This window comes from Eleutherodactylus coqui, chromosome 2 (genome assembly GCF_035609145.1).
Source record: "Eleutherodactylus coqui strain aEleCoq1 chromosome 2, aEleCoq1.hap1, whole genome shotgun sequence".
NCBI classification, from domain to species: domain Eukaryota; kingdom Metazoa; phylum Chordata; class Amphibia; order Anura; family Eleutherodactylidae; genus Eleutherodactylus; species Eleutherodactylus coqui.
Genome location: NC_089838.1, coordinates 137,281,105 through 137,306,712, shown reverse-complemented (window position 1 = coordinate 137,306,712; position 25,608 = coordinate 137,281,105). Strand labels below are relative to the sequence as shown.

General features: G+C 39.8%; 1 protein-coding gene across 1 annotated transcript in view; it reads right to left on the bottom strand.

The window, feature by feature from the left end:
* Window positions 1-25,608, bottom strand: part of LGR5 (leucine rich repeat containing G protein-coupled receptor 5) — a 142,657-nt gene that overhangs the window by 34,263 nt on the left and 82,786 nt on the right. The window contains exons 4-6 of the mRNA XM_066591640.1: window positions 12,859-12,930; window positions 6,581-6,796; window positions 4,476-4,547 (exon numbers count right to left, since the gene is read on the bottom strand). Of these exons, the coding sequence (XP_066447737.1) occupies window positions 4,476-4,547; window positions 6,581-6,796; window positions 12,859-12,930 (360 nt within the window). The remainder of the gene's footprint in view (window positions 1-4,475; window positions 4,548-6,580; window positions 6,797-12,858; window positions 12,931-25,608) is intronic.

Genomic DNA, 25,608 nt, shown 5'->3' with positions numbered 1-25,608 from the left:
GCATAATCCTTGTAAAAGAAAGCTCTACCGCTGAGAATGTGCTGCCAAAAAAACAAAAATATGTACTGTGTATAAGCCTTTCTAAGCTGGCTGGTGCCACTTCAGAGTTAAAGACAGTACAATTATTTCAGGAGACAAAGCGAGTTCCACTTCCACCTTACCTAGACCACAATTGAACATAACAACGTTTGATAGTCACCCTAACCACTCGCCAGAGAGGAGAACAGGACTGTGAACAGCTACTATTCAAGCAAGCACTTTATTCTGACGGCCATTATGGAGTCAGGAAGGAATTTTTTACCCCAAAGTGGGGTCAATTGGCTTCTACCTCATTGTTTTTTTTTGTTTTTTTAACCTTCCTCTGGATCAACATGGTGGATGGAAACAGGCTGAACTGGATAGACATTTGTCTTTTTTCAGCCTAACATACTATGTTATGTTACTATGTTACTTGTTATACAAAGGAGGATATCCTGCATGTTACGTGATTAACTTACTCATTTGCATAAAATTATTTCAGCAAGGAACATTGTCAAAATTAAAAGTAGTAGTTCTGTATCCTCCAGTTCTTATCAGACTAATGTTTCTATAAGCTATATGTCAATGCTTGTAAAGCTTATGTAAAACAGAAGCAACACCTATAACTGCTTTTACCCCTTCATGACGCGGCCCCCTTTTTTTTCATTTTAGTTTTTTCCTCCCCCCTTTAAAAAAAATCGAAACTCCTTTATTTATTCATCGACGTTGCTGCGTGAGGGCTTTTTTTTTTGCGGGACGAGTTGTACTTTTCAATGGTGCTATTTAATATACCATATAATGTACTGAAAAACTTTTAAAAAATTCTAAGTGGAGTAAAAAAAAAAAAAGACACTCTGCCATATTTCAGTGCGTCTTGTTTGTACGGTGCACAAATTGCAACAAAAATGACATGATAACTTTATTCTATGGGTCGGTGCGATTACTGCGATACCAAACTTGTATAGGTTTTTTTTTACTGTACTACTTTTTCAAAGACATTTAATTTTTTAAAATTATTTTCTGCTGCATCTTCTGTGCGCATTAACTTTTTTATTTTTCCATCGGCATAGTTGTACGAGGGCTCATTTTGGAATACATATGACTTTTTGATCGCTTTTTATTGCATTTTTTCTGGGAGACAGGGTGACTTACAAAAGTGCATTTCTGGCGTTCTTTAAATTTTTTTTTTTTATTCGGACAGCGTTCACTGTGCGGGCCAAATAATGTGCTACTTTGATAGTTTGGACTTTTACAGATAAATCGATACCAAATTTGTATTTTTCTTTTATGATTTAGATTTTGTTATTATAGATATGGCAAAAGGGGGTGATTTATACTTTTAATACTTTTTTTTTTACAATTAATAAAACTTTATTAATCTTATTTTCACTTTTTTTTAAAGGCCCCCCTGGGGGACTACAACATGTGATGCTTTGATCACTCCTGCAGTTTGACGTAATGCTATAGCAATTACTCATACTGCGATTTGACAAACAGTCTATCAAGCCACCCCACGGGGATGGCTTGATAGTCAGTCTCCTAAGGCAGCCCTGGGGATGGCTTGATAGTCAGTCTCCTAAGGCAGCCCTGGGGCCTTTCAGAAGGCCCCTGGATGCCATGACACCTGTAGGGCTTCCTGCAATCTCACGTACGGGACCCCCGAACATCAGTCAGGGGATTTAAATGCCGCTGTCAGAATTGACAGAGGCATTTATAGGGTTAATAGCCACGATTGGCTGCGCAGCGGATATCAGCTATTGCCCACGCGTGTCAGATGTAATAAACAGCTGGCGCCTGCGTGGTATAAAGAGAGGTCGTCCCACGACCTCTCTTCATACATACCCCGACACTCCAGGATGGAAATGTACATCCTGGAATGGGAAGGGCTTAAAGAGTAGAACAGGGCTCTCCTAAAATTAGTCTTATTAGCATCCACAATAGGTGACATGGATCTGATGGGCATCCCCTTCCTCACAGGCACTGCAGAGAAGTCCACATTTTCTACCAGCTTTCTCATCTATAAGGGAGGAAGTAGAGCAGGAGGATAAGCCACTGATAGACACCTTTGGCAGCACCAATCTTCAGTGGAAAAGAAATATTTGGCAAAATTAAATCTAACATGTCTAATATTGTTTCCTCCCATGTCTGCCTTTTAGGGGCAGTTGGCTTCCTTAAAGCCTCTCAGGCTTTGTTCACATTACCGTTATGGCCCCAAATGGAGGTTTTTAAAGGTAATGTGAAAAAAACTCTTAAAGAGGTTGTCTAGGAATAGGAAAATGGATTTTGTATTCCAAAAACAGCTCCACTTCTGCTCACAACTACCGGTATATCTGGTATTGCAGATCATCTTCATTCAAATGACTGGGAATGATGTGCAGTATCAAACACAGACCTTGAACAGATACGGTACTGTTTCAGCACAAAACAAAATGTGTTTTCTAATTCCGAACAACCAGTTTAAAATATATTAAAGGAGTCATTCAACTTAAAAAAAAATAAAATCAGCTGTAAATGGTATAAAATTAGAAGGAAAAAAAAAACACTACACACGTCTTGCTTCTCCCGATGTTCTAGCACTAGTGCTCCCACGGTCACGTGCCAAAATATCGTCAGTATGACTCCCGGCGCTGAGCGGTGAGGATAGTAGTATGGCACATGACCACTGGGGCTACTAACTGGCGGCAGCGGTTACATACTGGCTGCTTGTAAATAAAGATCAGAAGGACCGCAGAAGCCAGAAGAACCAGTGCTGGATTGCTGGGAAAACCAAAAACTGAGTCTTGTTCTTTTTTCTAATTTTAAAGGACTTACAGCTGTTTTTATTTTTTAAGTGAGCTACCATGGATCTAAAAACCCTTGTTAAAATGCCATGTTTTTGTCATGTTAATAAATCCGACAAAGATGAATAATTTCACATTTATTTTCATCTTCAATGTGACCAATTATCTGTATAATTCCATTAAAAAACAAACTGAAATCTTTTAGAGTGGAAAATAAAAATAAATAAATAAAATAAAGTGGTTACTTAAATATACACCCCCTAAAATTAATACTTTGTTGATGTACCTTTTGATTTTATGACAACATTCAGTCTTTTTGGGTATCGTTAGGTGTCTACCAGAATGGCACATCTTGACTTGGCAATCTTTGCCCACTCGTTCTTGCAAAAGCATTCCAGATCTAATAGATTGCGAGGGCATCTGGTGTGTCGCGCCCTATTCAGGTCAACCCACATATCTTCAATGGGATTCATGTGTGGACTGGGTCATTCCAAAACTTTTGTCTCCTTTGGCCATTCTTTAGTTGATTTGCAGGTATGTTTAGGGCCGTTGCCGTGCTGAAAGGTGAAATTTCTCTTCATAGTCAGATTTTTAGCAGATACCTGAAGGTTTTGTGCCAAAAAGGACTGATATTTAGAACTGTTCATGATTCCCTCCACCTTGAATAAAGCCCCAGTTCCAGCAGCAGAAAAACAAAGCATAATGCTGCCTCCACCATCCTCACTGCGGGTCTGGTGCTCTTTTGGTGATGCGCAGTGTTGGCTTTGCGTCAAACATAGCTTTTGGAATTATGGCCAAAAAGGTAAACTTTGCTCTCCTCAGACCAGAACACGTTCTCCATCATACTTTTAGGAGACTTAATGTGGTTTTGGCTAAAATAGCCAGGTTTGTATGTGTTTTTTTGTAAGAAAAGGCTCCTGTCTTGCCACCCTACCCCACCGCCCAGATATATGAAGAATATGGGAGATAGTTTTCACATGCACTACACAACCAGTACTTGCCAAAAACTCCTGCAGCTCCTTTAATGTTGCTGTAGGCCTCTTGGTAGCCTCCTGGACCAATTTTCTTCTGGTGTTTTCATCAATTTTTGAGGGATGTTCAGTTCATGGCAATATCACTGTTGTGCCAAATTTAATCCACTTCTTGATGATCATCTTCACTGTGTTCCATGGTATATATAATGCCTTGGAGATGTTTTGGTCCCCCTCTCCTGACTGATACCTTTCAACAATCACATCACTTTGATGTGTTGTAAGCTCTTTGCGGACCATGGTTTTTGCTGAAAGATGCTACTAAGAAAATGACAGGAAAAGCCGACTAGAACTTAATAGAAACATAGCATTTTAACAGGGGTGTGTAGCCATTTTATAGCCACTGTAGTTTAAAGCCAGAGGTAATACATTCAAATATGAATAAAGAATTGTAGCTGTGTAGAAGACCTTCCACTTGAGCTTCTCATAGGTCTCCTTTTGCATGAGTAATAGCTTAGAAAAGGTACGGAAGGCATTGTTGCCAGATACAGGATTTGTTTTATACAGTCATCATATGAACAATTGCACTAAACACTTGGCAATTAGGCAAGCCAAAAAGCATGTTTGGCTTTTGAGCTATTTTTATTCTTTTTAGAATATCAATGAAAACAGTGAAAGGACTGAAACAAATAAGAGGTCAACTCACAAAGTCTCCAGACTGTGGAGCCCGTCAAAGCATTTCTTTCCCAGGGAGTCGATCCTATTGTTATGGAGATGTCTGCAGGGGAACATTAAAAGCACAGTCAGGATAGCATGCTGCGCACAGTGAACCTATGCAAACGTCTTCAATGGAAGTTTCTAAAGAAACGTGTTTTCAACCATGCACTTATTGTATACAAGTCAAGCACTGCCAAAGAATTTATTGGAGGGCATGCTCCTGAGACTTTCACTTTCTTCCTTCGAAAAGAGGGGCAGCAGTTATAGAGTTAAAGAATAAGTTGAAGATGTGCAGTATTGCTACTTCTGTGTGCCTACTGATTTTGCCATACAGATGTGTCAAGCAGAAATGATATAATACGTTATATTCCATCGATGTTGTCATGGAACTAAATGGCGATGTATCGGACAATAGTCTCAAAAGGTGCAATTCACAATAAACTTTGACAGAAATGTATGTCAGACACATTACTATGTCAACATTAGCTTTTCTGCAATAGAAAATGTATCATGAACCCGCACATTTGGGTCTGTTTTTAGAGTTTAGCTTCCAGTATTAGAAACTTATTATACTCTAGTGTAAAAGAAAACTCAATAACTTCTTTAGACCTGTAGAAGAAACGCTATAACTCAATGTTAATAAGCAAAACGTTCTTATGTGTCTCATGAGGCTCCTGCAACTTAAAAAACAACAATGTAAAGTCTGCCTGCGGCACATTTTACTTTGGGAAATATTTCCGCCAAAGAGAAATGGAAATTCCTGCTGGCATACAATTTCCTGAAAGGTGTATTAAAATGCAGCAGTATAATGTGGAAACCTACAAGTTTCCAACAAGATGGCCCATTGTAGTATATATCTGTCCTATTTTATTGCTGAACAGGATCATGAATTTGTTGTAAAATGCATGCTTTTAATAGACAAGGTGAAGGGATTTAGAAAGATTCATGACGATCCTACCTCCTGTATGTTTTATTCAGTATGCATTATGAGCAAGTCAATGAATAGCAGTATCCCATAAGGTTTTTTTATGAGCAAGCCAATGAATATCTCTCCCCAAAATGTTTTTGCACAAATACTCTGATGCTCTTGAATTTCTACCTATGTGTCTTGATTAAAATGGACGCTTATAAATATTAATCTTTTAAAAATACATAATTTGTTTCCGCTACAAGCTAAGTGGCCTGTTATGTGACCTCTTATTCACTTCTGTGTAAAGGCTCATTTAGACACGATTCTCACTCAAAATTCGCTCAAAGCCATCTTTTGGGTGATAATTCAAATGCACAGACATCGTGCAGTTTTCATGCACGATTCGTTCCTCGCTCAATTCTAATTTTCTAGAATTGAGCAATGAACTGTTATCAGCGGTGCAGGCTGTTATCACAGTCGGCAGCGCCGATAAGATTATTTCAGCGCATGTCCCGCTGGTGGTTCACAGCGGGACCTGAGCTGTAAGCGCAGAGAACAATGCAGCTGTTTGCTTATGCAAAACAGTTGTGTTGTTCGCCGAGTGATAGAGGTGGTGTCCCGCTCCGCCTGCATAGCTCTTTGGTAGCTACTTAACTACTATAGACTATGCAAGGATGATCGGTCAAAACTGTCACTCAAACTGTCGCTTGAGCGATCATCTATCAGAGTAAATGGGGTCTAACAGACACTGTGATTGGGCACAGACTGAAGCTATAACATTTAGGGTAAATTCACACTGGATTGAAATGCTGCAGAGTTTACCATCCAATTTGCATAACACAGTAGCCAGCAAGTAGACAGGATTTTACAAATCGTATCCATATGCTGTGAAAATCTCCAAACAAAAATTGACCTGTGGTAAAATCTCTAGCGTGACCATCTCTGTTGTGGAGTTCAATTGCAAATTTCACCCCTTTCAATGTAGCAGGACGTAAATCCAACATAAATCTCCAACGGGAAAAATATGCTCTCTAGAGACGTACATTTATACTTATTTAGAGTGAAGAGTAAAAGACCTCTAAATCCTCCTATAAATAACCATAAACTCCAAAAACTGATTCTACTAGTGAATGGATAGTAACTATTTGTGTCCCACAATGAAATGTACATATAGATAAACTCACAAGACCACAAGGCTGGAGAGGTTCTTGAATGCATGATCTGGTATGTGGTGAATCTTGTTTAATGCCAGCGTCATGGCTTGAAGGGCTGACAAACTTTCCAGTGCCCTAACTGGAATTTCACTCAGAGAATTGTCATCCAACCACAGGTGACGAAGTGAATTTAGGCCATTAAAGCAGTTTGGTGGTACATAGCTGATATGGTTGGCATCCAATCGCCTAAAGGCAAAAAATAAAAAAGAATAACTTGTTATTGGAGAATTATGCTGTCACTCAGGTTACTGATCCATTACTGTTACCTTCATCACTGCCGGTTTACTGTGAATGGAGGAGGGCAGGCTGGAACAATCTCCAGCAAGGTCTGCCTCTATTCACTGAGCGATGATCGCTCCTGTGTAAAAAAACAGGAGCGATGATCGCTTGGACGGCTGTTGGGTGCTTTTGTGTCCGACAGTTGTCCTGTGTAGAAGGCTCTTAACTGATGCAAACTGGAAAGATTGTGTATTTTGAAGGATCCATTAAACAAATCCATAAAAAAGCATACTTTGGTTCCATTTGCAATAATTTCTTATCTATTATGAACAGTTTTTAATGGATTTTTTTGTTTTCGTTTTTAGTTCTCGTTTTACGACTTCACATACACAACATATTTTAACGGATCGGTTAATCAGATGCCCAAACAGAAACAAAATGAATAGTTTCCATTTGTGTCTGTCACCCATTATTATAAAAATGTAGGAAACACAGATATAAAGATTTGTTCAATGTGTGGTGATTAGAGATGAGCGAGTATACTCGCTAAGGCTAACTACTCGAGCGAGTAGTGCCTTAGCCGAGTATCCTCCCGCTCGTCTCTAAAGATTCGGGGGCCGGAAGGGGTGGGGAGCGGCGGGGGAGAGCGGGGAGATCTCTCTCTCCCTCTCTCCCCCCTGCAACTCACCTGTCACCCGCACCGGCAGCCGAATCTTTACAGACGAGCAGGAGGATACTCGGCTAAGGCACTACTCGCTCGAGTAGTTAGCCTTAGCGAGTATACTCGCTCATCTCTAGTGGTGATGTAAAGAAAAAAGCACATGCTTAATATTTCAGTCTTTTACTCAGCTTGCCTTTCTCTCCCCATTTATCAAACATTAAGTGTCTCACATACAATTAATAAAACTCCACGTTATCTCAACAGATCAAAACCAAACACCTCGTCCATATTACTACTAAAATTATTGCAGAATTAACAAAGGCATTTTCTTATGAGGTGCTCCGAACTCTTTTGGATGAGACCAAAAAAACTCTAACACTTTTATGGTGCTTGCTGTGAGTAGCACTGTACTGTGGCATTATCATTAGAGAGACCTTCTTATCTTTCACAACACACAAGTCAGAAGGTCATTTTCAGACATCTTAATGACCTCCTTCCTATTCAGTTCTACATGCAGCAATTTGTTTCCATAAGACCTTTTTACATGCTCTTTCTTCACAAAGCACGGCACTAGTGACTTCTGACCTGGACTCCGGACCTTCACACAAAAGTAGCTAATTATACGATAACGGTCTACCTGGGCTGGAACTGACCAGCAATTGAGACATCAGGGATGGATGCAATATAGGGAAAACGCATTGTGGCAGGTCTACAATTATAAAATGGAACATTCCTTTTATGTCTGTAGACGTTTTAATAACACTTTCTCTTTTCTGACACTTTTTGGTTTGGGATGCGTGACATGTAGTCAGACATATGTCACAGCAGGTATGTCAGTTAGGAGTTACTGTATAAGAACCGCACCTGATGGAACTATTTGTTATAGTTTCCTCTAGCAATGTCTAATGTGACAATAATACTAAGGATCTGGATTATTCCACAGCACGATTGCTCATCTTTTGCTCAAGTTAATGGAATGTATTTCTTTTCATTAAAACAAAACATTTAAAGATATAAGGGAGTACATTTGGCTTCACACAATGATCTAGTAAGTTTTACTATTTATTAAGTATGGCCATCAGCTAATTTGGGATCTCTCTGGTTTGTGCATTCCAGAGCATCAGAAGCTGACTGTAAATTATGATCTGGAGATTGTGCTGATTGCAGTTGTCAGAATATACTTTTTTGCATGTTGCATGTTTGGCGTGGTTACAATATGAATTATGGAATTATGTTGCATACAATGAAGCAAACTACTGAATGAATGCCATTCAAATACCAAGGACTAGAAAAATAACTCCCAGCAAAGTGCATAGACATGTAGAAGACACAGTCTGCCTGCGCACTCCTCTAATGCCGTACCAATGCAGAAAACACAAGGTCTTTGTAATGGTTTAACTCTACATGTCAAAATTCTGACAAATGTTTGCAATGAAAATGTAGATTATAAATCCAAACAAGTCAAACTTCTATCAACAAAAGGACAAAGCTGAAATGTTTACATGCTTCATCCAGACGTACCTTGAAGGCAAGAATTGTTTTAGTTTACTGGTTGGAACACTGCACATGATTTTGGAGTGTTCAGTTATCTCTTCACATGTATGGACACAGAAAAAGAATACGCATATTAATGAAGCCTGCATATAAAAGTGACAACAAGGCACTCATTAGTCCTTTGACTCATACGTCAAAGGAGTTAGGAGTCTGTTTTGCTTGTATGTCGGCTGATTACTGATCCCTTTACATGGGGCGCAAAGATCAGGGAAATGAATGTTTGGGCAAATATTTGTGGCTGATCATTGGCCCCTGTAAAATTGCCTTAAAGGGATTGTCCAACATTTTTTTCTTTAAAATCAGAGTCCCCATCATAGAAAACAACAAACTAGCATATACTACCCTCGCTTGGCTCCCTGCATCACCCAAATTGACAGCTTCAGTGTGACATAATGTTTATAGACTGCAGCAGTCTATGTATGGGAGGTCACAGGCTGCTGCAGCCAATTACTGACCTCAGTGATTGAGCGCTGTACTCGGTGAATGGCTGCAGCTGACGGCAGCTTGTAAACAAAGACTGGGCACATCATTTGGAGTTGTGGTGCAGGAGATGAAGGGAACCAGGAGAGGTAAATATATGCCAGAATGGTTTTAAAGAAGAAAGAAAAAAACATATCAGGCAACCCCTTTAAGACTTGAGATCATTGGCTATCAGCCAATCAAATGTGAAGCAGACCTTAAAAGTCCTGAAATATGGTTCTCTCTCCCGTTTCCAGCTCTTCTGGTCACTAAGTTGTCTTATGAATAAACAAAACTAAATGGCGTTCATGGAACATCTGCCAGAGGTGGAACCCAGCATTAGGCAAAAGGTATTACTACTCATTCATAAATACTCGTAATTAATACTGTAACTCTAATGCTAAGTTCACAGTGCCATTTGCAGCCTCAGTTGGCAGCACTTATTTTGCTCATTCATAAAACAGCTTAGTAAGCTAATGAGAAGCTTAAATTACCAAGGGCATACAGATTTTCAGTATTAAGGTGTCTTCATGGCTATCTTTGTATTTTTCTTCCGTCAACTAATTGATCTTATCCATCTGTAGAACATCATATTTTTCTGAATAAGGGTACTTGCACGCAGACGTTAAAAAAATTACCCTCGAGATGTTTTGGAGAATGCACATTGACAAATGCTATTCTTGTCCAAAAATTGGACAAGAATAGAACATGCTGCGATTCGAATGAATGGGTGCCATTTTCACCCAATTCCCTGCGGATGCAAGGCGTTTTTATGTCAACAGCCTCACATCACTTGGGGGCTGTAGACATCATCCGTCGTGGCTGTCAGCCGCGGAGGAGGATCGCAGGGTTTCTCCCATTGTTTCCAATGGGACACCTCGCATTGCACTGTGTGTACCTGGCACGTGGCGTGATGCTGCTGCTGGCCCTATTGAAAACAATGGGCGCTGCAATGTGAGAGGACGCAGAAAGATAGAACATGCTGTGATTTGTTTCCTGCATCGCAGTGCAATGCAGCAAAACATCGTTCATGTGTATGACTTCATTCAAAAGGATGGGGTTCATATTTGTGTGTCTCGCAACGCACAAATCTTGTGCGATGTTCTCGGGGGCAGCCTTACTCAGATACTTTGAGCAACCTATTTCATAAATCTGCTGATTATACAGCATCCTGGTAAGCAGGGAATTGGGTTACACTGTCCTCTTGGTACATACAGTACATAATGTTTTTTTAAAGTATCACAACAGGCTGTGTCATTTCCATCTGAAATGAGTATTAGGTCAACAGCAAGTGTTTCCCCTCAGATACAATGTAGCAGTTTTCCTCTCCTCTGAATAGTTAGGAGTTCAGTTCCTCTCAGGAATGTATCCATAATAGACAAATACAAGTCATTTTCATTGTGAACAAAGGACAAGATAGCAGTTGTGATAGTGAGTTAACTACCGTTTACCATTTCTCAGCTGCTCCTGCCTTTAAATAGGGGGTTACCTGATCTTTGCGAATTCTGCTACACAATGGATACAAAACATTACCTGCTTCAAATGCAGATTCTAACAAAAGCCTCCATTTGGGGGGAATTTCTGTGAAGGTTACTTTGTTGCCTTAAAGCTCTTAACCCCATCCACTGTCCTCCTAATTGATTAACTTGTTTCAGAAGTTGCATTCCTTGTTCAAATCCAAAATGCAAGAGGCACCTGGTGAGCAGCATGAAACAGGAAACTAAAAAGTGCCCACCTATTTGTGAGGGGCACAAACTAGCTTGAATGAACAAAGCAATCCAGGCTTCAACCAATATTCTTCCTTTTTGCCATAGTACCTTTTCTGTTCTATTTCTTATCATTCCATCTCATGGCTGCTACACAGCTGTTTAGAAGTGCCACTACATACCGTCACTCTGTCTAATGGAGTCACAAAGCAAAGTCATTAAAACACCATCATTGTCTGTTTTCATTACAAATATTTTATGATTTTATAGATATAGTAACCCATTAGGTAATTCCTAAACAGGTATTCCCATCGAGGCATTTATAGTATATTCAATTCTGGGACCCATATCTATAGGGAGAACAGGGTCCTTCAACCTCCATTCACTCATTTAAACACTTAGACTATACCACTTTCACCATTATGCTTAATGGAGATCATACAGCTATTTCTGTAACTCCTATGATGCCACACAACCAGCACTCTATTGAAATGGATACAACAAGCAGCTCCTTTGCATAAGCAGATCAGTGGACCCTTGTTATTTCCATTATCAACTACACTATCTCACCTGAGTAATTGGACACCTGAGCAAGAATCAAAAAGTAGCATTTATTTACATATGTTAATACTTAGTGGGGTCTCCTTTGGCCCCATTGACATCAGATACTCTCCGTGGCATACTTTCTTCAACTATCTGATACAAGTAAACTGGTATTGCCCTCCATTCATCTTGCAAATGTCTGGCGTCCTACAATGGTGAAAGGAGCGTCATCATTGGACAGTTGAGCAATGGAAAAATGTTCTACGGAGAGATGAATCACGCAAGTCTATCTGCAAATCAGTTGGATGTACCTGGGTGTGGAGGATATCTGGGGAATGCCTTTTGCCTAAGTGTGTTGTGCCAACAGTTAAGTGCGGCGGAGGTTCCGTTATGGTCTGTAGAGGTTTTACGTGGCATGGTTTCAGTCCATTTCATTGTCGTGAAAAGAACCGTGAACATGGAGGTGTACCTGGACATTCTAGACAAGAATGTGCTGCCGACAATGGGGCAATAATCTGGGAATGGTCAACAATATTTCCAACAAGACAACGCGCCTTGTCATACATCCTACGTTGTTTCATGTTGGGTTGGTGATATGGATGTTCCACGATTCGACTGGGCTGCACAGAGCTCTGTCTTGAACCCGACTAAAAAGCTCTGGGGGTGAACAGAAATGTTGGGTCAGGAAATATGAACAGTGTCCATTTTCTTTGAGAGAAGTCTCCAGACAATTGCAGTATGAATGGAGAGAAATACCAGTAGAAGTGTATCATCCAATGTCATTAGAGCCAAAGGAGGCCCACTAAATATCAATATATATATACATAAATGCTACTTTTGTTTTCGGTCAGGTGTCCAATAACATTTGGCAGGCTGGTTCAAAGTAGCCAATAATAGTTTAGATGAGAATACTGAAGAACCAATATTACTTTGGTGGGGTACAGTGCATTATATAGCTATTATTGCATAGTATAAATGGTGATGGTAATGAATTCAAAATTATTGGTTAAAACAGTGATTCTAATGAAGAGCAATGATCCCCTACCCATAGCTTATCCAAGTCATAGTTGACATCATTGATATGACTTTGATCTTACTATACTTACAAAGACTGAAGGTTGCGAAGGTTATGGAAGGCATCACTTGGAACTTGTTTTAACTGGTTGTTCTGCAACATCCTAAAAAAAAGAGAAGAAAGAAAATTGCATCATTAAGAAAAATGATTCAGAAAGGAGAACTTATATTCATGTGCACTGCCTAAACCTTTAACATTAAAGGCATCACATGAAATGAACATAAAAAAAACAATGGAATTAGTTTCATTCTCCAATATTTAACCACCAGTCTAGGCATTCTCCAAAGGATTCCGGGATCTAAAGAAAAACTGCAGGAGGATGCATCAACATGCAGAATCCTGTAGGTCGCTGGCAGGTAGTCACCTGTTTAGAAACAAAATGAGTTCAATAGCAGTTGCTCGTTACACAATGGCAATAATAACACACATACAGACATATTTACTCAGCTGCATTTTCAAAGGAAGGTATTCTCATTTTAAAATCTGCATAAGTCACGGGAGAAGGACAGTGGGTTCACTCAGTGTCTTACGGTCATTGTATAACTTGTTTACTGAAATGTCAGACTGTCTGAGATTAGGATCCGGAGTTGGTATATGGTAGCTGCCACAATGTAAACTAGAGACCCATGTTCAATGCCAGTACACAAAGACAGGAATATACAGTTGGGTTGAGAAGTATTTGGACAGTGGCCGATTGTTTACAACTTAGCTTCTGTACATCACCACAATAGATCTGAAACAAGGCCATCAAGAGGGAGTCTATCAGCTGGAACATGCTGTCCAAACTGCAGGCGTCATGTCTGGGCTGAACAGTCCAATGGGCGGTCCAATCAGTGATTGAGAGCTCTCTGCGTATGTTTGGTGCCAGAGTTCAGTTCCCTGAATGGGTCTGATCATATTATGTAGTTCTATCCTCTTTATCCCATAATGTTTTGTTGTTGTGCAGAGTTAATTGAACTACCTGTGTCTGTTGATATGATTGTATCCTTTTAAAGGCAGTGTGTTATTATGCTGCTATTTGGTATGTAGATTATGGATTGATCACTGCTAGCGGATGTATGTATATATATATATATATATATATATATATATATATATATATATATATATATATATATATGCTATGGTTGTGGGCATGTACTTTTACGCCGCCTGTCCGCAGGCATTGCGTTTTACCGCAGCAGATTTTCACCGCAGCAAAACACTGAGGTCACGGCGATTTTCCGCGATGAACCATTATGATAGGTTTATCACAGAAAATCGCAGCATGATTTTTAATTGTAATTAAATATCAATCTCATCTACCCATTGGTGAACTGGGGTCTGTATACGTGTCACAATGTCATTTATTTCCATGTCTTTTTTGGAAAAACAATTTAAACATTTTGTAATAAATATATTTACTCTATAATTCATGGCGATGTCTCTATTGTGCATATTGGTTTCTAGTGTGCAAAAGTAGTAATAATAAGAAACTATATACATTTGGTATTGCATCGCTAATCCAGAGACTAATATCATCATGGTTATTTTTTAGCACACAATGAATGCCAATAAAACAAAACCCCAATAAACAATGGTGGAATTTGTGCGGTATTTTTTTTTTTTTTTACATCCCCCACAAAAAAATAAAAGTTTTATAACACATTATATGTATCCCAAAGTGGTGCCATTAAAAAATACAACTTATGCCGCAAAAAAGAAATATTTATTATTTCTACCTCATTCACATTTGGACTTTGATTTCCATTTATAACAGATCCGTTTTAGCAAAATGAAGCAGATAGGAAGATAGAAAGCAAGCGGAAACATTTCCATTCATGTCCACCACCCATTGACTTCTATGTTAAAAAAAAAAAACGGAAAGGCTTCTTTCCGTTTGATTTCTGCAAAAGTCGGATAACATCTTGTAGTACGATTGTGCGATGCCTCCTGGTCGTCGATGTGCCAGTTATCGCCACTTGTTTCACACTGACAGGGACAGAATCCTTGAACTGAGAGACATTAGTCTATCACCCCAGCAGACAGCTACGTGCGTAGGCCAAGATGTTAGCACTGTTCAATGTTGTTTGTCCCAGTGGCTGGGAGAACAACAACAAACTCAAATGACAGCAAAAGGGGGGCATAGAGGTGAGCCTTTGCACAGACAGATCATCAGATTAGAAGAATTGCGCATAGTGATCCATTCTGTACTGCGAGTGAAATTAGACATCAAATCCCAAGCCTAGAGTGTCAAAATGGTTTGCATGGCCAAGTGCATTCCGCGTGGCAGAACATTCCTCAGGCAACCAACAATAACCTCACTGATAACATGTCAAGGCGTGTAAGTGCATATATTTCTGCGCATAGCACTTATATCAATACTGAGTAAATCAAGAGGTCTTGAATATTTTTTTTCCATATTTTTCAGCATTTGCATATCATTAACATGTCTGTCAATCCCTCAATTTCCATAATTCCTTGACTTTTTCTTTGTGGTGCTGCGATTTCAATGTTGAGGAGCGTATTTTCTGTATTTGATGATGAGAGTGGCCATTTTACGGAGCTGCTGCTAACAGCATTCAGATATATACTTTACAGCAGTCGCTTGGATCATAGGAATCTAATCTGAAGATAACTCATTGACCCCTGGGGTAGAGTGTGGTGAGCGTGCTCTGTGACCTCTGCAGGAAGGGGATGGAGGTCAGCTGTGCTCATCAACTATTGTAAATTGTCAGATCCTTGGTTATCTATATATAGGTGTTACCGTACATTTTATTGTAATCCTGCCTGTGATGATAATGAGATGACTGTAGAGAAGTATACAGAACAGGAAGTGTTAACCTATTACGAGGTTCAGTAGCCAGGATTTTTCCCTTACTCCTTTAGTGACCAGTAATTTGTTGAATTTTCCGTTTGTTTTTTTTTCATTCCCACATTTCAAGAGCTATAACTTTTTCAATTTTCTGTTGACACAGCAGTATGAGGACTTGTTATTTGCAGGATGAGTTGTATTTTTTATTTGTACTATTTAATGTACCATATAATGTATTGATAAACTTTTAAACATTTTAAAAGGGGTGAAATGGAAAACTGACATTAACTTTATTCTGTAGGTCAGTACAAATGCAACAATTTCAAATTTATACAGATTTTATGTATTATTACTTTAAAAAAATAAAATAACTTAAAAAAAATTGCTCTCTGCCACTATATCATAAGATTCATAGCTTTTTTTGTCACTGTGGGTATTTGCTAGTTCTTTTTTTAAGGGTGTTCAGTATTCTGTATTGGTACCATTTGGGGGTATATAAATCTTTTGATCATTTTCTTTTCAATTTTTTTAGGAGACGAGGTGCCAAAAAACCCACAACTCTGGCAATTCTCCACTACTGGCTCCTACTCTAATAGCCAGTAGTGGAGAAACCTTAGATCCTGGCAGTTTAATCCCTTACTCGACAGACTCATTAGTAACTGCAGAATGTAATCAGATGACAGGTGGAGGGGGCTCCTTCTGTTACTTATCGGTACCACGTAATGCAAACCACAAAGCACCAATAGGTTTCCATGGCAGCCCAAAGCCTGACAAAGGCGTCCATGTCTGCCATGTAACTCAGCTGATCAGGCCTCACCTCCCGCGGAGTCTAATAGGCTTCTGTCATAGGCTTAGTCGAATACACGACATAAGTAATGCAGTGTAATATTCCAGTGTTTTAATAATCACATCCCAAAAAATGCAATAAAAGGCAATCCAAAAGTCACATGTACCTAAACCTAGTGCTATTGAAAACCACAACTCTTCCTGCAAAAAACAAGCCCTCACATAGCTCCACTGCTGGAAAAACAAAAATGTTATGGTTCTTAGAAAGTGGCGATGCAGATTCAATTATTTTTCTTTAAAAACATGTTTTCATTGTGAAAAATAGTAAAAAAAACAAAAACAAAACCCAAACTATATGAGCTTGGTATTGCAGTAATCGTGCTGATCCACATAAGAAAATGCTGACGTTATTTTTACACAATGGTGAACACTGTAAAAACAAAACCTCAAAACAATGGCAGAATTTCCAAAAACTGTAATAAAAGTTATAGATCACATTATATGTATCCCCAGAATGGTAGCATTAAAAAATACAACTTATCCCACTGAAAGCAAGCCCTCATATAGCTATGGCTCTTCCAATCTAATGATGAAAATCACTTGGTCCTTAAGGCACAAAATAGACGGGTCTCTAACGAGTTAAATGAAAAATGGATTATTTTCAACTTTTAATATTTAGAAAAAACGTGAACTTGTGTTTACTGTATAGCAGTATATTGTACATATACATAATAGGTTCAATATTAGTTTATTAATCCCTGCTAGTGGTAGGCATTAGAGATGAGCGAGCATACTCGGAAAAGCACTACTCGCTCGAGTAATTTGCTTTATCCGAGTATCGCAGTGCTCGTCCCTGAAGTTTCGGGTGCCACTGCGGCTGACAGGTGAGTCGCAGTGGGGAGCAGGGGAGAGTGGGCGGGAGAAAGATCTCCCCTCCGTTCCTCCCCGCTCTCCCCTGCAGCTCCCCGCTCCGTGCCGGCACCCGAATCTTCAGACCCGAGCACAGCGATACTCGGATAAAGCAAATTACTCGAGCGAGTAGTGCTTTTCCGAGTACGCTCGCTCATCTCTAGTAGGGATCAATAGTTTGCAATGCATGGTACCTCTGAGAGCAAGGGGCAGTAAGGCACTGGACTGGGCCCCCTCTGGCTAGCTGCTTGGTTGCTGCTACATCCAAAGAATTGAACACCGTGGCAGGTGGGTGTCAGCTGTCAGAAACAGTTAGCACATACCGGGTATGAAGCGAGCACAGCTCCTGAGCTCACTCTATACACTGCCTGCAGCACAGTAACGGTGGGTCATCATTAAGTGGTTAATGCATATAGCGACATGGAAAACGAAAAATTAGATCACCAAAAATTAATAAAATATATGTTTAACAGTAAAATAAGTTAAACAATAGGTCATTTTCGGATTATACATTCATTTTAAGAAGCTAATGGGTTCCTTTTGTGGTATGTTTGAGTCCTTATTTATCTATCTATCTATAGGCGAAAACCCTCACTCACTGACTCACCACTAATTCTCTAAACTTGAAATTTGCCACAACCATTCTTTAGGTCATAAATAGGAAAAGTAAAGAGGCCACAACTTGATTATTCAATGCTATGTTGGTCCCAGCTGTACGGCTGTACTGCTGCATCTGTATATTGCTGCTTGTGGGACCAACATGGAATAAAGTTCCTTTTATCTGAAATGGACTGCCGTGGATGCTGCCTCTGATTATATGTTTATTTTGCCATTCTTGGAGCGGGTATTTGATCCAACCCAAACGGAGGCGTGACATCATACTATTGGACCCATACTGGAGTCGGATAAGTGATTGCTGCTGTGTTTCTCTATATAGCTGTATTTGATTATTCAATGCTAATTGCAAGAGTAAGTGCACCCCTGCAATGTACCTAATCTAATTCTCTAACTTCCCGGTGTTGTACAAACATGAAATTTGGCACGACCATTCCTTATGTCCTAAATGCAAAGGGGTCACAACTTGATTATTCAATGTTAAGTGTAAAAGTAAGTGCACTCCTATATTATGTAACTTTGCGGTGTCATACGAACTTGAAATTTGGTATGACCATTCTTTAGGTCCTAAATAGGAAAAGTAAAGGGGTCACAACTCGATTATTCAATGCAAAGTGCAAAAGTAAGTGCACTCCTATGGTTTGTAACTTTCCAGTGTCTTACAAACTTGAAATTTGGCACAAGCATTCTTTAGGTCCTAAATAGGAAATGCAAAGGGGTCACAGCTTGATTATATAATGCTTAGTGCAAAAGTAAGTGCACCCTTATATTATGTAACTTCTGGGTGTCGTACAAATTTGACATTTGCCACAACCATTCTTTATATCCTAATAGGAAAAGTAAAGGGGTTGCAACTTCAATATTCAATTCTAAGCATGAAAAACTGTGAAAATCCACGATACATGACATTGTTCTTTTCTCAGAAACCATAAAGCCTAGGGAAATGATTTGCATACTGAGGAGAATCTACGTCACCTCTATGTGCATATACTGAGGAGACTCTAACACCCCTCTATGTGCATATACTGAGGAGAATCTAACACCCCTCTATGTGTACATACTGAGGAGAATCTAACACTCCTCTATGTGTCTATACTAAGGAGAATCTGACCTCTGTGTGCATATACTGAGGAGAATCTACTTCACCTCTATGTATATATACTGAGAAGAATCTAACGCTCCTCTATGTGTATATATTGAGGAGAATTTACCTCACCTCTGTGTGCATATACTGAGGAGAATCTACCTCACCTTTATGTGTATGTACTGAGAAGAATCAAACGCTCCTCTATGTGTATATACTGAGGAGAATTGAAACGCTCCTCTATGTATATATAATAAGGAGAATCTAATTGATCTCTGTGTGCATATACTGAGGAGAATCTACCTCACCTCTATGTGTATATACTGAGGAGAATATACTAAAAGGCCGTAAAGTACATAAGGAAGCGGCCATGGACTGCAGTGATGGAGCATGCCTTTAAGGTTAAGAAGGGGCTGCAACCTCCTATCTAGGGTTAAATTTGAATAAAAAGGTCAATTACCTTTAAAGGTAAAAAGTGAGGAGAGTGGGAGGGGTGGCACATTCTGCAAAGGGACATCAGTACATGCAGTCTGAGGAGAATCTAACGCTCCTCTATGTGTATACATGTTTTATTCCTCGGTTCCTCTGAAGTAACCATGACTTCATAAAATGTTTCATGCAAACGACACGTAAACACCTGTACCAAATTAACTCAGGCAAACTCTAGTATATCAGCTAGTTCATATATATTGTGAAGCGCCATGCTATCATTTTTCCAGCATTTGACTGAATCCAAGCAGAAAGTATAGTTCTATACATCTGCTACATCTACCCACAATCACATCATCAATAAACTCCAATGACACAGTTACATTGGCAACCATACATGCCACAACACTGCATCCATCATGTTTGACAAATGATGTGGTATGCTTTTGATCAAAGGGCTCCAGACTGGAGAAAAAAAATCTCTTGGACGCCTTTTCCCCCTAAATTTAAAAATTTAGGAGCCAAATTATATTTCTCAGTCACCAAAATGAAATCAATATTACTACATGCGAAATAAAGAAAATGGTTACACTAGATTGTGGATCAATAAAAATACAGTTATAACATTCAATAGTCATGTACCGCGCGTCGTAGGTTAAGTAGGAATAAAATAAACATTATTTTAATGTATTAGTTTAAGATAGCTAGCTAGTTAGCTGATAGATAGATATTAGATAGATAGATATTAGATAGTTAGCTGATAGATAGATAGATAGATAGGAGATAGATAGATAGATAAATAGATAGATAGATATGAGATAGATAGATAGATATGAGATAGATAGATAGATAGATAGACCAAGTAAAACAAAAGGAAATTACAAACATAGCTCCTGAGATTTATCAACCATCTGAGAGAAGCACAAGAGTCTACAGAAAAATAGAAGTAGAAAACTATGGCATTCGTCCAGGTATGCATTGATTATAAGACATCCGGTCTTTCCATCTAGATTTAAATAAAGATGTATTGCAAATGTCTGGTTGATTAGGATGACCGTTTCTCCTATGTTGGGGATGTCAGTACTTTTCCAATGTCCAAGTATAACTAAATTTGATAATGCCAACACTTTAGAGGTCAGAATTCGAAAAAAGTTGGCAGGATCACATGAGAGTCAATATTCATCAAAGCCAACAAAGGAGATTTGTGGACCATGTAACCAATCAGAAACGATAATAACCAAAACACAGAGTCCCAATACTGTTGGAGAAAAGGGCGACTCTACAAAGTATGCGACAATCCTCTGTCGCCACCATTTCTCCTCAAATACGATATATTTGAGCTAGATGAACTGGTGTATAATAGCATCTTAGCACGATTTTCATTATTGTCTCTACATGTGTACTATAACTGACACCCTTATGAGTCAAACAAAAAGCTTGCTTACATTCTGTCACTGAATCTTTGGCCTAGCTCTCTTAGATCTCCTGCACATGGGCGTATTTGCATTGCGAGTCCGCGGCGGGCGTTCGCCTCCAGACTCCGCAGCAAATACACTCCATAGTATTAGGGCTCCCACACACTTGCGTTTGCGTTTTTTGTTAACGCGATTGTCAATGGGACTTTCCAATGTGAAAAACGCAACACACAGCACCAAAAACGCAGTTGCGTGCGTTGCGTTTTTTTACAATAGAAAGTCCCATTGACAAACGTGTTAAGAAAAAACGCAATCGCAAGTGTGTGGGAGCCCCTCAATGGCAAAACGCCATTTCATCTCCATGAGCAGAAGTCGATTGCGATTTTTCGCTCGCGGATAATAAATCGCAGCATGCTGCAATTTTGTGCGGGTTACGCATGGCCGGCTTCCACTGAAGTCAATGGAAGCAGGCCGTCCCGCGGCACTTCCACAGTGAGCACTGCGGAAGTATCAAGGGACACGGGTCACTCCAGAGCGCCGATTGCTACTGCGCAGCGCTGTGCAGAGCCGCCGGACAGGTACGCAGGGGTCACCGGGACGAACTCCGCTGCGGGAATGGGAATCCGTCCTGCCTCTGTGCAGGAGGCCTTAGTGGGTACATATTTTGGAAACAAGCACGTTAGTGTATGTGAATATATATATATACACACACACACACACACACACACACACAATTCCTTTAGAAAATATTCTAAATATATTTAAATTGCCCCAGAATAATAGAGGTTTATGTGCATGTAAGAAATGCTGTATTTGCAAATATTTGTACTGGTCTCCTGGGATCAAATGATATTGAGATTTTAGTTGCTCAAATTGGACAAGAGAATAAATGTATGAGTGCAAGTATACCATACGATCGCCACCTTGAAATATCCAGATATGGGATGGCAAGTCTAAAGTAATGTATTCTTTCAGGAAAGAGCTTTGGAGTTTCAACAAGTCATGGAATTTTTTTCATACCTTTAAAGATGTTTGAAGAGAGGTGGGATGGCAGAGGAAATGCCACAAAGCAACTAGAAGTAAGGATTTAAATGGGATAGAAGAAGCTACATGGTGCTCACTATGGACCCAGTGTTTCTGGTTCTCGGGTCTCCACATGGAGATAATTGGGAGACAAGTGTAGCTATATAATATTCTTGAATATCCGGGAGGCTTAGACCTCCTAACCATCTATCCTTTGGAAGTATGGTGCTGGCCACCCAAAGTTCATATTGCGCCCAAACAAATTGAGGTACGATTCTGTTTATGTCTATAAAAACACATTATAGTATGAGTAATTCAATAGGGAGAGTACGAAATAGTTATAGCAGTTTTGGCAATAAAAGCATTTTAAGAGGTGTCGAATACGTTCGCTCATCTCTAGTGTCGATCTTTCCCATGCATGATATCTCAAGTTTAGGTACCAAGATATTATTATATCAAGATATTTTATACCTTCATTTTGCCAACCAAAATGATATTTCTTTTGTAGATAATGTAATAAGTCATTATACAGAGGCAAGATTTGGGATTTTTGTGCATTTATTTTGTAGTAAGATACTTGTCCAAACTCTTTTATGATCCCCAATGCGTTATCAAGAGAGGGTATGGGATCAGTTAATGTCAAGTTGATATTAGCGGCATATAACGATACAAGGTGGAAACACTCTCCGATTGAGATCGTTTCTCTAAGGGCTTGCGCTAATGGATACAGGGACAATATGAAGATCTGCGGGGACAAAAGGCAACCCTGCCTGGTGCCATTTCTAACTGTGAAATCATCTCCTAAAGAACCATTAGTAAATGTGTGCACTAAAGTTTTTGAGTATGGGAATATGGCCTCCAAAGCCATTTTATCTAGAGTTGCAAAAGCAGAACACCAATTTATATGATCAAATGCCTTTTTTGGCGTCCAGGTATTTTTCTCGATACGATACAATGCATAAGATTTAGGACCCTTCTAGTGTTATCCGATGCTTGTTGACCTTTCACAAATCCAACTTAATCTTTCTTAATCAAATATAGTAAGAAAGTTGTCTGTTTACTTAGCGTTTTGAGAGCCTTTATTTTGTCAAGTAAATCATTCAGGGTTTTAATTCTCTCTTTTTTCACATGGTGATCTATTTTAACCCATTTACGACCAGCCACTGTATATATACGGCGGCTGGTGCTGGGCTTAAAGGACCACCGATCGTAAAAATACGGCGGTGCTCTAAGCCTCCTGCCTCTGCAATCAGTCAGAGGCAGGAACGGGTTATCAGCTGTTAGTGACAGCTGATAACCTGGAGCAGAAGGCAGGAGGGGTTTTTAACCCTTCCTGCCTTCTGCTTCCCCGATATACAGAGCTCAATGAACACTGTCGGGGCAAAGTGAAAGTAAGAAGTTCTTTCACTACGGGAGCCTCGGGGGGTCATGTGACCTCCCGGGATTCCCTGCTACTGCAGAGCTGGAGGGTCAGACTTAGACCCTGGCAGCTCTGCAGGTGACTAATGTCACCACAGGGGTTGCTTTCCCCTGTAACTGAGGGTCCTATGGACTGCCCAGCTACAGTGGGAAAATGTCAAATAAAGTTTAAAAAAAAAAAAAAAGTGAGTGTCCCCCAGAGGTCTTACATGACGTTATGGGGGACACAGATAGTAAAAAACACAATTCCATACATAAGTAAAACAAAACAACAGAATAAAACAACAAAACATACATAAAAAAGGGAATAACACAAAGCAGACGCCAACAAAAACCTTCACCGTATGCGCCCTATAAACCAAAACCGTACATACTATATGTCAAAACGTCCGAAATAAATAGAGGAACCCATTTCCATATTTTATTTTAGTGTAAATATAAAAATAATTTTTTAAAAAACTATAAATGTTAAAAAAATCATTTTTTTTTAGCATTTTACCCCCAATAAAACTAAAAAACGGGAAAAAAAGTCAGTGAAAAAGATATTAAAAAAATAGTCCTATATGTCACGGAAAAAAAAACGCAGCAAAAATAATTTTGGTAGCTAAAGGAAAAAAAATAGAGCAGTAAAACCGCCACATAGGTAAAATCCCTAAAAAGTGTCTGGTCCTTAAGGTACAAAACAACCTGGTCCTTAAGGGGTTAATAAAAGAACATTTTATGTATGCTTTGTGAGCTTTCTATAAAACAAAAGGAGGGATGCATTGTGAGTAGAGATGAGTGAGCATACTCGCTAAGGCAAACTAGTCGAGCGAGTAGTACTTATTCGAGTACCTGCCCGCTCCTCTCTAAAGATTCGGGTACCGGCAGGGGGTGGGGAGCGGCAGGGGAGGGGAGAGCGGGGAGATCTCTCTCTCCCTCTCTCCCCCCCGCTACCCCCTGCTCACCGCCGCAACTCACCTGTCACCCGCGCCGGCAGCCCAATCTTTAGAGACGAGCGGGCAGGTACTTGAATAAGGCACTACTCGCTCGAGTAGTTTGCCTTAGCGAGTATGCTCGCTCATCTCTAATTGTGAGTAAAATAGTCCTCTAAATCTATCTCCATATTATTCCTATGTTCCACCTGCGATAATAAAGAGTCATTACTACCCCAGATATATGTTGGTAGTTGGTTGGTAGTGTTCTGCTAGGGTCAAGGAGATTGGGCATGGTCATACCACGTGATCGTTTTAATTATCGACCCTTGTGAAAGTAGTAGTAAAGTTCTAATAACTGTGATGAACAATCGAGTGGAAGGAGTAATCCCTCTCAGAGCTGAGCATTGCTCGCCATACATTGAACAGTTCTTCCTTCCAGCATATGTCACTGAGGAATTGGGCTTGATTGTGCAAGTTGGGGGTGGTATCAATGTTATCTGAGAGAGACAAAGCTTGATATAGTGCAGGTAATGAGCCGATTTTCCTGTCCGCCTCTAACAGCTTTTCTTTAACATGGAAGAAGTGAATATAAGCATAAACGTCTCCTGCTACATGGTCTGCTAGATGTTTAGGCCAGGGAAGTCTGCGGGCCCTATTATAAGATCTGCAAGGGACACTCCGGTAACAGCGGTTTCATGAGATTTTGCTGACAGTGCATCAACTCAAGTTTGGGTTAAAAAGCTCGTTAGGCAATGGCTCAGAGCTCGATCTTCACCTCGACTCCTCAGATTCTGCATGCTCTGGCAAGCGTTCCGCATGTTCAGATACAGGGGAGCTTTCCCCTGTGATCTTCTGCCCGTGGCATCTTTGTCCCGCGCCGGGGACTGAGAGAAGTAAAAATGAATCAGCTATATTAAGTATTATTATACTGGGACCATATGAGACGTATTTTAGATGGTCGCTAAGAATCTAGTCCTGTCCATTACTGAATTATGCATAGGGACTTCTTTTGTTCTGACAGCATTAAATAAAAGTCTTATACAACGGGAAATAACTCACTTTGCTTAAATATCGCCTTGCAGACATGTAAGCAGAAGCAACGGTACTTGTACTGTATCATTAAATGCAAAATCCATAAAAATGGATTCACTGAGAGATCAGTTTGCAGTTGCCCATAAAAATCTATGGAGAAGGGAGGTGGAGGAGGAAACAGAAGCTTGCTCCCCTATCTCTCTTTCTCCCACAGACATACATACAGAAGCAGCAGCACGGAGGTCATTATACAGCTGTACTGAGCAGTGCAGTTGTGAATACAGTAAAAACACTTAGTAGAATTAGCAGCAATAGCGTTTTGATACATCTCTTCGCCTATCACTCTCCAGCTGCACAT